This window comes from Somniosus microcephalus, chromosome 13 (genome assembly GCF_052327205.1).
Source record: "Somniosus microcephalus isolate GS21.2 chromosome 13, FLI_Smic_1.0, whole genome shotgun sequence".
Taxonomy (NCBI): Eukaryota; Metazoa; Chordata; class Chondrichthyes; order Squaliformes; family Somniosidae; genus Somniosus; species Somniosus microcephalus.
The window spans coordinates 153,258,709-153,272,186 of record NC_140999.1 but is presented as its reverse complement, the minus strand read 5'-3'; the positions used below and the strand labels follow the sequence as shown (position 1 = coordinate 153,272,186).

Genomic DNA, 13,478 nt, shown 5'->3' with positions numbered 1-13,478 from the left:
CCATCTGTCAGCAAGCACCCATGGCCCTTTCTGGTCACACACATGCACATTTGACTCAGGGCATCATGTAAGGGCTGGTCCACCATGGGGGGGCATGAGATGATAACTCAGGGCATCATGTAAGGGTTGTTCCACCATGGGTCAGGGCATCATGTAACATCACTTCCCGTCCTTTCCCCTGCAGGCCAAGCTGGCGAGAAAGTAAGGGTTGTTCCACCATGGGTCAGGGCATCATGTAACATCACTTCCCGTCCTTTCCCCTGCAGGCCAAGCTGGCGAGAAACCGCAAGGAACAGCTTTGCACCGGAGGAGGCCGTCCTCAACTAGAGCCTCTGATGGATCTCGAGGAGAGAGTCCACCAGGTTGTGGGAGGACGTCTGAGTGGTTCTGTCACCACTGCAGCTGCCGACCCCATTGTCCACAGCGATGGTAAGATTCTCAACTATTACAGCTGTCACCCTCCATTTGTTTCCCCCCCCAGCATGCTTTCGCAATGTGGACCCATGTCATAGCATTGCCGCACTGTTGCATCCCTTGCTGCTAAACTGTCCTTTTGCTAAAGCCACTCTTCAACCTCCCCGCTTTCAGATGCTGCATCACCAGCTCGGGAGCCAGCCCCTCAAGCTGCCAGTGCCAGTGCCTCCAGAGGTGACGAGCAGGAGGAAGCCGGACCATCCGTGGCAGCCTCGGGAGCCACCGCATCTGGAGACTGGGGATAGTAGTTCCCTTGAGGGGAGGGGAGGGGGGGGGGCTCTGATGAGGAGCCAGTTGCAGGAACCAGCAGCCTGCAGCAACGCGCGGGGGGTAGGGACGCTCGGGGGCCGTCTCCCCGGAGGTCCAGGCAGGCCACCATGACTGCTGCACAGAGTGCAGAGGAGGTGCGTTGCCTTGCCGAAATGAGCGCCCAGGCCCGGCTCAGGCACACTGAGCTTATGGCTGCAGTGGGGAGGATGCCTGAGTCGATCGACACACTGGCAAAGAGTGTGCTGGACTTTGGGGCAGCAATGGAAAGGTCTGTCCAGGGCTTCAGGGCAGCAATGGAAAGGTCTGTCCAGGGCTTGTCTGAGGCAGTGGAAAGGACTGTTCCGGCCTTGCCCGAAGCAGTGGAAAGGACTGTTCCGGCCTTGTCTGAAGCAGTGGAAAGGACTGTCCATGGCTTCTCCGAAGCTCTGGATCCTGCCACGCAGGTCCTCACTGCTGCCACGCAGTCACTTGCTGGCCTCGTCCACACACAAATTGAGGCCACGCGAACACTCACTGCTGCCACCCTAGCTGCATCAGGCAGGATCACCCCAGGCCCTTGCAGCACCACAGCAGGCCATGAATCTGTGGAGCAGTCGATTGTGGCGGATGATCCGGTGCAGCCCCGTCAGAATGCTAGTGTGTCGGCCGACCACGGTGCAGGTGTCCTCTCTCTGCAGGTGAGCAGTCCTGATGCCACCGCTGGCACGTCAGCAGTGCAGCTGCCACCACCTGTGCGGCAGACTGCTACCAGACATGCCCAGTTGGAGCAGCCTGCTTGCGGGCCCTCCAAGCCCAGAGGTCGTCCAGGCCGTCCCTCAGGGGCTTCAGCGCTTCCAGACACTCAGCAGGCGTCCCCCAGCCTTGACGCTGCCACTGGGGTCCAATTACGGAGGAGCTGCAGGGAGGGAAGGGGCCGACCTCGTAAGAGGAGTCGGTCTCCATCAAGGGGTCACCAGTAGAGGGAGGTGCTAAGACGTTTCTTTTTTCGGATTTAAGGCCGTCCACACCTGCTGTGTTTGTTTGTTATGTTTTGGTTAGTCTCGCCGGGTTGCCAGACAGTTATCTGTTAGTTTGTTAGTTATTATTTCTGTTACCATTACGTTGTCATGCTGGAAGGAAGCACTTGTTTGAAAATAAAGAAAACTTTTTATTTACAATGGAGCTATAGACTATTTACAATCATCGTGGCCCTCATAGGCTTACTGCGAACCAAAGGGCGCTGTTCGAGTCACAGCCACCATTCCATCCGAGGGGCCTAGAACCGAGTCCTTATGAGCCTCTGACGAACGGCCCTTCCAGTTTCTGGAGTCCTCCCATCTTCCTCCTCCTCCTGATCCTCCTCACCCGCATGCTCCTCCTCCTCGTCCGCCTGCTCTGCTGGACCTTGAGGGTCGGCTGGCATTGGTTGGGTGCGTCGAATGGCCAGGTTGTGGAGCATGCAGCAGACAACGACGATGCGCGCCACATGCTCCGGCGAGTACTGTAGGGCGCCCCCCGAATGGTCTAGACAACGGAAACGCTGCTTCAGCACACTGATTGTGTGCTCCACAATGTCCCTGGTCACCTGATGGCTGTTGTTGTAATGCTCTTCTGCCGAGGTGCTGGGCAAACGGAGCGGGGTCATGAGCCATGGGCAGAGAGGATAGCCCTTGTCGCCAAGAAGCCAGCCTCGTGGGTGAGCCGGGGCCTCAAAAAGGTCAGCCACTGAGGTCTGCCACAGGATGAAGGCGTCATGGCTGCTGCCAGGGAATTGTGCGTTGACCACCATGATCATCTGCTGGTGATCACAGACCAGCTGCACATTAAGGGAGTGGAACCCCTTGCGGTTGCGGAACTCCTCAGGATTCTGTAATGGCGCCCGCAAAGCCACGTGTGTGCAATCAATGGCCCCCTGCACCACGGGGAAGTCCGCAATAGCCGCGAAGCCCTGCGCGCGCTCCCCCTGCTTCTCCAAGGTCACAGGGAAGGTGATTAATTCGCGCCTCCTTCTACAGAGGGCAGCTGTCACTTGCCGGATGCAGCAATGCACCGCGAATTGTGAGATATCCCCAGTTGCTGCCTGAAACGAGCTGCTGGCGTAAAAGTTGAGGGCAACAGTGACTTTCACGTCCACCGACAGAGAGGTCCTGCACCGTATCCGCAGCTGCAGATCCTCAGCAAGCAGGTGGCACAGCTCAGTCACAACATCCTTACCGAATCTGAGCCTTCGCAGACACTGCTCCTCTGACATGGTAAGGTAGGAGACCTGCTGCCTGAAAACCCTGGCAGCGTATGGTCGGATTTGGCGACATCCATTGGCCCTCCTCCTTCTGGCCAATCCAGGCCCTCTCTCCCTCCGTCTCTGTGCCCTTGCCAGTTGTTCAGCCAGGATGACGTTCCCCTCCAAAGCAGCTCCCATTATTCTGTCAGACGAGTAAGACGCAGTTATCTCTCTGGATGCAACTGTTCTGGACATGGCTGAAGGTCCCAAGGCTCCTCTGGCTCAATGAGAACAACGCTATGCAACTGAAGGTCTGCAACTCTCTCCAGCAGCGAGCAGGATGGCCAGGCCAAATGGCTGCCGCTTTTATACTAGTGCTGTCCCCTTTAAAGAGCGCCCCCCGCGTCCAAGAAGGACCTGGTAACGTTCCATGCAACTGTCACTAATAGCGCCAGGCGGAACGGAGGGGGGTGCCACTGAATTTCCGGTACGGGGCGCCAAAAAGGCGTTGCACAATGAAATGACGTCATGATCTGGCTGCGCCTGCGAGCGGGCGCAAAGAGTTAACGCCGGCGCTAACAGGCTACTCAATATGGCAGGAAGCGCTGGGATCACTGCGCCCGGCCGAAAATTGGGTAACGCCCCAAATCTCGGGCTCATTAGGCGCTAATCGCTGGCGCAACCAACTGAATTTCTGGGCCCTAGGGTCTCGCATTAAAGCTGTATTACAAAAAACAAAGATAATTCCTTATCCGTATTCTCATGAGGATCAAACGTTGACCATACATTTGCAAAAGATAGCTACGGTGCTAGAAACACACGCCCAAACCATTAATAAAAGGAAGAATACAATGCATCTCAGCAGGCGGCTGCTAATGACATATGTAGCACATATGGTAACTGGATTGTGGAACAAACCAGAGAAAACCTGGCCCAGATACAGACAGGGGAAGTACCCTTATGGATAACGAATCAACAATTAAGGGCGAACCTGACCGGTGGGCACAAGGGGGACGGTACCTCTAAACGGATGTTGGCAGACAGGAGCTTGATGGATTGCCAGTTAAGAGCAATGGTTTGGGTGTACCCCACATAAGTCGAGTGTAAACCTGACGGGGGAGGGTTCCTAGGGTTGGTATTGGCAATACTGGTAATGGCACCCGAAGCCCAAGGACAAGAGGTGTACCGGATCCAGAATATTGGGACAATGAAGGACGGAATGCACATATCCCATCACAATATGTTACCATATGCTGTAAAGATTAAAGGAAATTTGGCTGGAACGAAATTGGAGGGATGTGTTACTAGACATGCTATCACCGTATGTCCACATAGTATTGGGCACAGTCCAGAAGCACAGTGTGGGTTTAACAATACTGGTACCAATCAGGATATTAACTGTACCATGGAGGCCCTAGAGGCAGATTTAAAACCCACTCAAGTGGCATATGCTGGAAAGGGTGAATATTGTGTTACAACTAATTTAAAACTGTTTAAATATGCCAATCTAACTTGTGATATTCCAAGTCCAGAGTTCTGCTTCATTCCTGAAATCCCGGTACGGATTGGACATAAGGAATTGGTGGAGCTACACCAGTGTAACCTCACCACCTTACAAGTTTCTGAATATATCAAGAAAGACTTAAAGGACTATCAGAACACATTTGGGTATCCGATACCCCCATTGCCTGAACACTTGAAAGTATTGCGAATGGATATACGCCTCTCCCAGAAGGTTTATTACAACCTACAACAGAACAATAAGAACATTAAGCATGACATTGACCAAATTAAAGTCACCACTTGGTGGGATGACCTCTGGAGTTGGGGACTAAATATACAGATCCATCCTTGGATTAGATTAATCTCACATGTATTAGTAGTAGTGCAATTTGTTGTAATGTGCTTCTTGATTTTCATGGCCTGTAATAAATATCATGGGCAGAGGATGAAAAGATTGGCAAAGGCAGTAAAACAGAGCCTGGGTGAGAATGTCCCCAGTGTCTCTTTGATCCCAACAAAGAACACGTCTGAGTGGTATTAGGAGGAATAACTACCGGGGTAAGGTGCATATAAAAGGGAAGACAATCATAGTTTGAGAGGACTATCAGATGTTCTGACTCTCTTCCACCCGGACTGGTGTCCACCACGAAGGGAACCTGGTTAGATGAGGTACAGCATCTTGCATATGTAAGTATCCAGGGGATGCCTGGGTGCTTACAAGAGGGCAACACTAAGCAGGGCATACCGATGGGCAACCATGGGTGACGGATAAGGGTTGGCTACCTTGGGCTTAGCCAAGGGCCAAAAGGGGGGATTGTTAGGATAAAATTTGGTTTAGGGGATATAAAGGGGTAGGCCTCAATATTTAACCGGTATAATATGTCTGAAAGGTACCATTCAGTCTTGTTAGGCTGGAAAACAAAAGCAAAGCACCATGGGATACTTGGCTGTGTTAACCCTTTTAGACTAACATAAATGAGTTTAGCTGACCAAGGACATTCTGAAGATCTACTTATAATTACACTCTACTTATAATTACACTGAGTAAATGCTGAGAGGAGGCCTGCTCCTGGAAGAGATAAAAGTACAAAGGCACATTGATGAAGCCTCTGCAGATAAGGCCTTGAAGACTGGTCCTGGCTACATAATTCAATGGGGCTTTGTATCCACCCAACCATATCTCTGCTGAAGATACCTCCCTATATTGATAACAAGAGTAAGAGATAGCCCAAGAATGCAGAAGTTAGAATGAAGTCTCTGCAGTCCATAAGCTCTTACTGACGTATCCAGAGGTTACTGGAGTTCAAAGGGCAGGCCTAATAGTTGATTGATTAACCATGTAAACCAATGAAGTATCAATATTCTCATGTACACACCCTCATTAGTAATAAGTGGGCGTTGTCCAATAAAATGTATAACTATGCTGTAGTTTCACATTTTCTTTTGAGAACAACGTCTCCAGCTAAGGGTAGCTGAGATAGTTCTCCCGTGTGCACTCGTAATAAAACTATTGATTTGGGTAACACCCGAGTCTGTTAGTTCTGTTTTACCTTCCAGATTGTTCTTGCTTACAGATTTCTACTGAAGTTACGCTAGGAGATCAAAAAACATTGCAGCAATTCTATCCAAGGGCTTTCTTCCCACAATGACAAATGAATTCTGTTTCAGCCAATATCTTAAGTTAACAACAGATTATATGCATTCATTTGCTGTTTACAAATTGGTTGGCATGCTTGCCTACATAACAACAGTGACTGGACTTCGAAAGTAATCTGTTAGATATAAGGTGCTTTGGGACGTGTGAAACGCCCGGCATAAGTTCAATGATCACTCTTTCTTAGAGTTACACAAGATATAATACAGAAATCTCAGTTTAGAGAATTATAGAGCTCTACTTCCATTACAGATGCCACAAAAAGAGCGACAGTTTCTGTCACCCTGAGGGAAGATTCAGGGAGGACTGTGTGTATACATGTGTAGACACCTGGTGAGACTATATGTGTAAAATCAGAATGGCATTTAAATGAAAATAAACCACAAAATTACAAAATGCAATGATGAACCGACTTGCTCTTGCACTTTCATACATCAAGGAGATTGAGCCATGTGAGTTTCAGTGAATAGCTGTTGCTGCGGTGATACAACAAAGATACACCCACACAATCCAGGGGAAGGATAGGCAGTTTTAAATACACTGAGACAGAGAGTGGAGAATTCTCCAGTACAGCAGCACAAATCGATGATGGAAGCAAAGTCCAACACAGAAGTTTCAGGGCTAGTGTATTATAAAGTCACTGGCCAGGGTTGAATACTATAGGATAAATCTTTGGAAGTCTGTGAAAAATGTTGCAGGAGGTCTGGGGAGTATTTTTCCTTGGGAAATTAATGGCTATCCTATCATAGCCAGAGCATCTCTAGCAATGGCTTCTCTTCTCACCCGTGCATTGTTACCTTGGGGGTCTCTCAAGGATCGATAATTAGCCCCCCACCTTTTCCTCATTTACATGCTGTCCCTTAGTGATATCATCTAGATATGGAGTCAGTATCCAAATATATGCTGACAACACCCAGCCTTACCTCTCCACTGCTCTTTTCACCAAGTACAAACTTACCTCTCCACTATCTCCTGTGACTCCTCCACCACCTCCCTCGGCCCCTCCACTGCCTGTGCTCAGATGGCTCATCTGCTATCCAGTTCTGGATGAACCAGAACGTCCTTCTGCCAGCTAAACTCCCTGGTGCAAGGGTCTCTGAGCAGCTGCAGGGCATTCTGGAGGGGGAGGGTGAACAGCCAGTTGTCGTGGTGCATATAGGTACCAACGATATAGGTAAAAACCGGGATGAGGTCCTAAAAGCTGAATATAGGGAGTTAGGAGGTAAATTTAAAAAATAGGACCTCAAAAGGTAGTAATCTCAGGATTGCTACCAGTGCCACGTACTAATCAGAGTAGAAATAGAAGGATATTTCAGAAGAATACGTGGCTAGAGGAATGGTGCAAGGGGGAGGGATTCAAATTCCTGGGACGTTGGAACCAGTTCTAGGGGAGGTGGGACCAGTATAAACTGGACGGTTTGCACCTGGGCAGGACCAGGACCGATGTCCTAGGAGGTGTGTTTGCTAGTGCTGTTGGGGAGGGTTTAAACTAAAATGGCAGGGGATTGGGAACCTGTGCAGGGACAGAGGAAAGGGAAGCAAGGATAGAAGCAAAAGGCAGGAAGGAGAAAAGTAAAAGTGGCAGTCAGAGAAATCAAGGGTGTAAATCAAACATGACCACAGTAAATAATAATTCTAAAAAGTCTAAGAGCGTTAAAAAAACAAGCCTGAAGGCTTTGGGGGAAAAATTCAGTATCGCCCCGTTTGGGGCGCCATTAGTGGCCGTGCGCAAAGTTTAGCGCCTGGCGCTAATTATCGCCTCCGACGGCAAACTTGGCTTTTATCACCATTGGAAGTGATTGGAGCGCTAAATCAGACGCTTCACACCTGTCTTAAGGTACAAAGGCCGAGGAGCGAGGCGCTACCTCAGAGCGCTGGCGAAGCTCATGTGATGTCAGTCAGCAATGGAACACAAACACATTGGCGCCGGCCAGTTCTTAAAGGGGAGGTCTGACGAAAGGTCATCGAGCTGAAACGTTAACTCTGTTTCTCTCTTCACAGATGCTGCTTGGCCTGCTGAGTTTCTCCAGCATTTTTCTGTTTTTATCTTAAATGGGAGGGTTGATTTTGCACTCCATCCACATCCTGCTCATTGCAGCCTTGAATCTCGGCCTGGAGAGACCTGTACATCAAATCTGCTGGCAAAAACAATGGAGACCCCCAGGGAAAGAGCTCAGAGTGCAGCCCCCACAGTCTCTTCTAAATAGATACAAGGAAGGGCAAATCAAAATGAACCTGCAAAGTGCTGCTCAGTATGCAAAACTCCTTCACACAGTGTTGAATCTCTCCAGAAGTCTCTCTCTCTCTCAGAATGCGTGGTGCAAAATGTCACCAACAAAAAAAGGCAGGAAGCGGTCGCCTTTAAATAGTGCTCCCCCAGTCCCTTCCTGACTGCAAAACGCTCCCCTCAACCTGTCGTTGCTAGCAGCAGGCGGTAAGGCAGGGGGCGCCACTCAATATCCGGTCCGGGGCGCTACCGGGGCGTTGCGCATTCGACTGACGTCACGATCTGCCGGCGCAGGAAATCGTGGCGGTAGTGTTTAGCGCCGCCGCAAAATGTCTAGTTAATTTCGTGAGCGGCGCAAACATCGCTGCGCCCGGGTGCTAGTTGCTTTGCGCCCCATTAGCACCCTCTTAAGGCGCTAACGGGAGGTGCAAACATCTGAATTTTCCCCCCTTTGTGTCTTAATGTGAGGAGCATTTGTAATAAGGTGGATGAATTAGCTGCGCAAATAGATGTAAACGGATATGATATAATTGGGATTGCGGAGACATGGCTGCAGGGTGACCAAGGCTGGGAATTTAACATCCAGGGGTATTCAATATTCAGGAAAGACAGGCAAAAAGGAAAAGGAGGTGGGGTAGCATTGCTGGTTAAAGAGGAGATTAACACAATAGTAAGGAAGGACATTAGCTCTGATGATGTGGAATCTGTATGGGTAGAGCTGAGAAATACCATGGGGCAGAAAACATTAGTGGGAGTTGTATACAGACCCCCAAACAGTAATGCTGAGGTTGGGGATGGCATTAAATGGGAAATTAGAGACACGTGCAATAAGGGCACAACAGTTATCATGGGTGACTTTAATCTACATATAGATTGGGCTAACCAAATTAATAACAATACTGTGGAGGAGGAATTCCTAGCGTGTTTACGGGATGGTTTCCTGGACCAATATGTCGAGGAACCAACTAGAGATCAGGCCACCTTGGACTGGGTATTATGTAATGAGAAAGGATTAATTAGCAATCTTGTGCGAGGCCCCTTGGGGAGGAGCGATCATAATATGATGGAACTCTTCATTAAGATGGAGAGTGAAGTAGTTGACTCAGAGACTAGGGTCTTGAATTTAAATAAGGGAAACTACGATGGTATGAGGTGCGAGTTGGCTAGGATGGATTGGGGAACGTTACGTAAAGGGTTGACAGTGGATAGGCAATGGCAAACATTTAAAGATCACATGGATGAACTACAGAATTTGTTCATCCCTGTTTGGCATAAAAATAAAACAAAAAAGGTGACTCAACCGTGGCTAACAAGGGAAATTAGGGACAGCATAAGATCCAAGGAGAGGACATATAAATTGGCCAGAAAAAGCAGCAAACCTGAGGATTGGGAGCAGTTTAGGATTCAGCAAAGGAGGACAAAGGGATTAATTAAGAGGGGAAAAATAGAGTATGAGAGTAAGCATTCAGGAAACATAAAAACTGACTGTAAAAGCTTCTATAGATATGTAAAGAGAAAAAGATTGGCGTAGGTCCCTTGCAGTCAGAATCAGGGGAATTTATAATGGGGAACAAAGAAATGGAAGACCAATTAAATACATACTTTGGTTCTGTCTTCACAAAGGAGGACACAAATAACCTCCCAGAGATGTCGGGGAACATACGGTCTAATGAGAGGGAGGAACTGAATGAAATCAGTATTTGTAGGGAAATGGTGTTAGGGAAATTGACGGGATTGAAGGCCGATAAATCCCCAGGGCCTGATAATCTACATCCTAGGCTACTTAAGGAAGTGGCCCTAGAAATAGTAGATGCATTGCTGGTCATCTTCCAAAATTCTATAGAATCTGGAACAGTTCCCATGGATTGGAGGGTAGCTAATGTAACCCCACTATTTAAAAAAGGTGGTAGAGAGAAAACGGGGAATTATAGACCGGTAAGCCTGACATCGGTAGTAGGGAAAATGCCAGAGTCCATTATAAAAGATGTAATAGCAGAGCACTTGGAAAACAGTGACAGGATCGGACAAAGTCAACATAGATTTACAAAAGGTAAATCATGCTTGATTATTCTACTGGAATTTTTGGAGTATGTAACTGGTAGAATAGATAAGAGAGAACCAGTGGATGTGGTGTATTTGGACTTTCAGAAGGCTTTCGATAAGGTCCTGCATAAAAAATTAGCATGCAAAGTTAAAGCACATGGGATTGGGGGTAAGGTACTGTGGTGATTATTCTTGTTTTATAAGAAGCATTGTAATTGGTTGCCTGTTTTCCTGCCTTGAGATATATGCTGTAAACTTATTGGTTAGTTGATTCCATGTGACCTGTGGTGGCCATCTTAAATTCAGTTTTCTACAGTTTGGTTGAGACATGTACTTGCTGGTTTTTTAAGGTTAATAAAGCCTAGCTTTTGAAAGGCAATCTACTCTTTATTTCAATTTATTAACCTTTTGCTATAATGGAACGATATCTTCGACCGGAACGATTTAATGCTGACCCTAATTCTGCAGGAGTGGATGATCAATGGAAACATTGGTATCGTACATTTAAAAACTTTTTGGGTGTGTTGGATCAGCAATCTCTAAATAAGTTGGATATACTAATCAACTACATTGCTCCGGATGTGTATAAGTATATTTTGGACTGTGAAACTTATGAATTGGGTATTGCTACGTTGGAAAATTTTTTTGTTAAACCCAAAAATGAGGTATTTGCACGTCACCTTTTATCTGCCCGTAGGCAGCAGGCGGGAGAATCCTTGGATGCTTATTTACAAGCACTCCGGCGCCTTGGTGCTAACTGTAATTATAAGGCTGTGTCTGCAGAAGAACATAGGGAAGAGTCGGTACGGGATGCATTTATTAATGGATTACTGTCTAGATCAATTCGTCAGCGGTTATTAGAAAATAAGATCTTGGATCTTAAGAGTGCTTTTGAGCAAGCCTCTACATTGGATTTGGCTCAGAGAAGTTCGGATTCTTATGCTCTTTTTGATCGGCCTGCGACCGTGGTTTCGGCAATTCCGGATGAAAGGGAGTTACGTGGATTTAATAGGAGTGGTTTATCAGATTCCGAAACAGTTTCTACTTCGGCAGCTGTTGCCTCTAGGATTCAGAAGTGTTATTTTTGCGGGAACGCCTGGCACCCCCGTCTGAAATGCCCTGCCCGGGAGGCTGTGTGTAGTAAATGCGGCAAGGGAGGTCATTACGCACGTGTTTGCAAATCGGTTGCCTCCTCTGCGACCATTCAGCCTTTAGATAGGGCGTTTATTGCATCAGTTTCTGCCGCCTTTTCCCATGGCCTAAACAAAGCTATAGTTATGGCCCAAGTTAATGGGTTAGAAGTGAGGGCCCTTATAGATACGGGCAGTACGGAGAGCTTTATAAGTCTTCAGTTTGTGAGGGAGAAGCGTTTGAAAATTTCGCCTGTTTCCTATCAGGTGTGTATGGCTCAGACGACTCTCACCTCACAAGTAGCTGGTTGTTGCCTTGTGAAATTAATTCTCCTAGGTAATACGTATACTGATATACGCCTATCCGTTCTGCCTAATCTCTGTGCGGACATTTTGATTGGTCATGATGTGCTTCAATTACATGAGTCCCTCAGTCTTTCTTTCGGAGGAACCAAGCCACCTTTGTCTATTTGTGGATTAACTTCTTTATTCATTTCTCCATTATCACTTTTTTCCAATTTGATGCCGGACTGTAAGCCAATTGCTACCAAGTCGGAGCAGCACATGTTAGACTGTCAAAGTATGATCCTTTAGTGGAGGAGGTGGAGCTATTGGAGGCAAATTCCCAATATGCTCACATTCGATTCCAAGATGGGAAAGAAAGTACGGTTTCAGTTAAAGACTTAGCTCCTTGTGGTGGCCAGCCCTCTCCTGAGGACATTAACAATAGCCATAATTCAGATACTGTTGATGTCGTCACAGATACTACGAACATTTCCAATCCTATTGCAGACACTTACAATTCTCTTGGTCTGCCCCCGATGGATGTTCATGACCCTCCCAGTCTACCTTCTAACGGGACTTCCAATCCGGAAACCGTTGATAATCGGGATATTGATAGCCTCCCTGCAGAAGATATTTCTGTGTCTCCTGGTGTGGGAGGGCAAGGAACTCCACCAAGGCTAAGAAGGTCGACACGAACAAGATATCCGGTCGACCGACTAAAAATGGACTTTTAAAATAATTAATAATTTAATAGTAAAATTTTAAAATTGTTGAAGGCATTATACATGTATTGCTCTAGTCATAAATAACTAATTGTAAACTGTAAAGGCTACCTAGGTTGAAGTATATTTTAAAAGGAGGGGTGAATGTGGTGATTATTCTTGTTTTATAAGAAGCATTGTAATTGGTTGCCTGTTTTCCTGCCTTGAGATATATGCTGTAAACTTATTGGTTAGTTGATTCTGTGTGACCTGTGGTGGCCATCTTAAATTCAGTTTTCTACAGTTTGGTTGAGACTGGGTGCTCAACATGTACTTGCTGGTTTTTTAAGGTTAATAAAGCCTAGCTTTTGAAAGGCAATCTACTCTTTATTTCAGGTACTGACTTGGATAGAGAACTGGTTGGCAGACAGGAAGCAAAGAGTTGGAATAAACGGGTCTTTTTTCAGAGTAGCAGGCAGTGCCTAGTGGGGTTACGCAGGGATCAGTGCTAGGACCACAGTTATTCATAATATATATTAATGATCTAGACGAGGGAACTAGATGCAATATCTTCAAGTTTGCAGACGACACAAAGCTGGGTGGGCGTGTGTGCTGTGAGGAGGATGCAGAGAAACTCCAGTATGATTTGGACAGGTTGGGTGATTGGGCAGATGCATGGCAGATGCAGTATAATGTGGATAAATGCGAGGTTATCCACTTTGGTGGCAAAAACAGGAAGACAGATTATTATTTGAACGGCAATAGATTGGGAAAAGGGGAAGTGCAACAAGACCTGGGTATCCTTGTGCACCAGTCTCTGAAAGTATGCATGCATGTGCATCAGGCAGTTAAGAAGGCAAATGGTATGTTGGCCTTCATAGCGAGAGGATTCGAGTACAGGAGCAAGGATGTCTTGCTGCAGTTGTACAGGGCCTTGGTGAGACCACACCTCGAGTATTGTGTGCAGTTTTGGTCGCCTTATCTGAGGAAG

The 13,478-nt window shown here is 47.2% G+C and overlaps 2 protein-coding genes across 5 annotated transcripts in view; one reads left to right on the top strand and one right to left on the bottom strand.

The window, feature by feature from the left end:
• LOC147108678 (sodium-dependent lysophosphatidylcholine symporter 1-like) overlaps positions 1–13,478 on the bottom strand; it is a 129,477-nt gene that overhangs the window by 49,319 nt on the left and 66,680 nt on the right. The window lies entirely within an intron of this gene.
• On the top strand, positions 4,164–4,988 carry LOC147108680 (uncharacterized). The gene has a single exon (XM_086005970.1). The coding sequence runs from the start codon at positions 4,164–4,166 to the stop codon at positions 4,986–4,988; it is 825 nt and encodes a 274-aa protein (XP_085862096.1).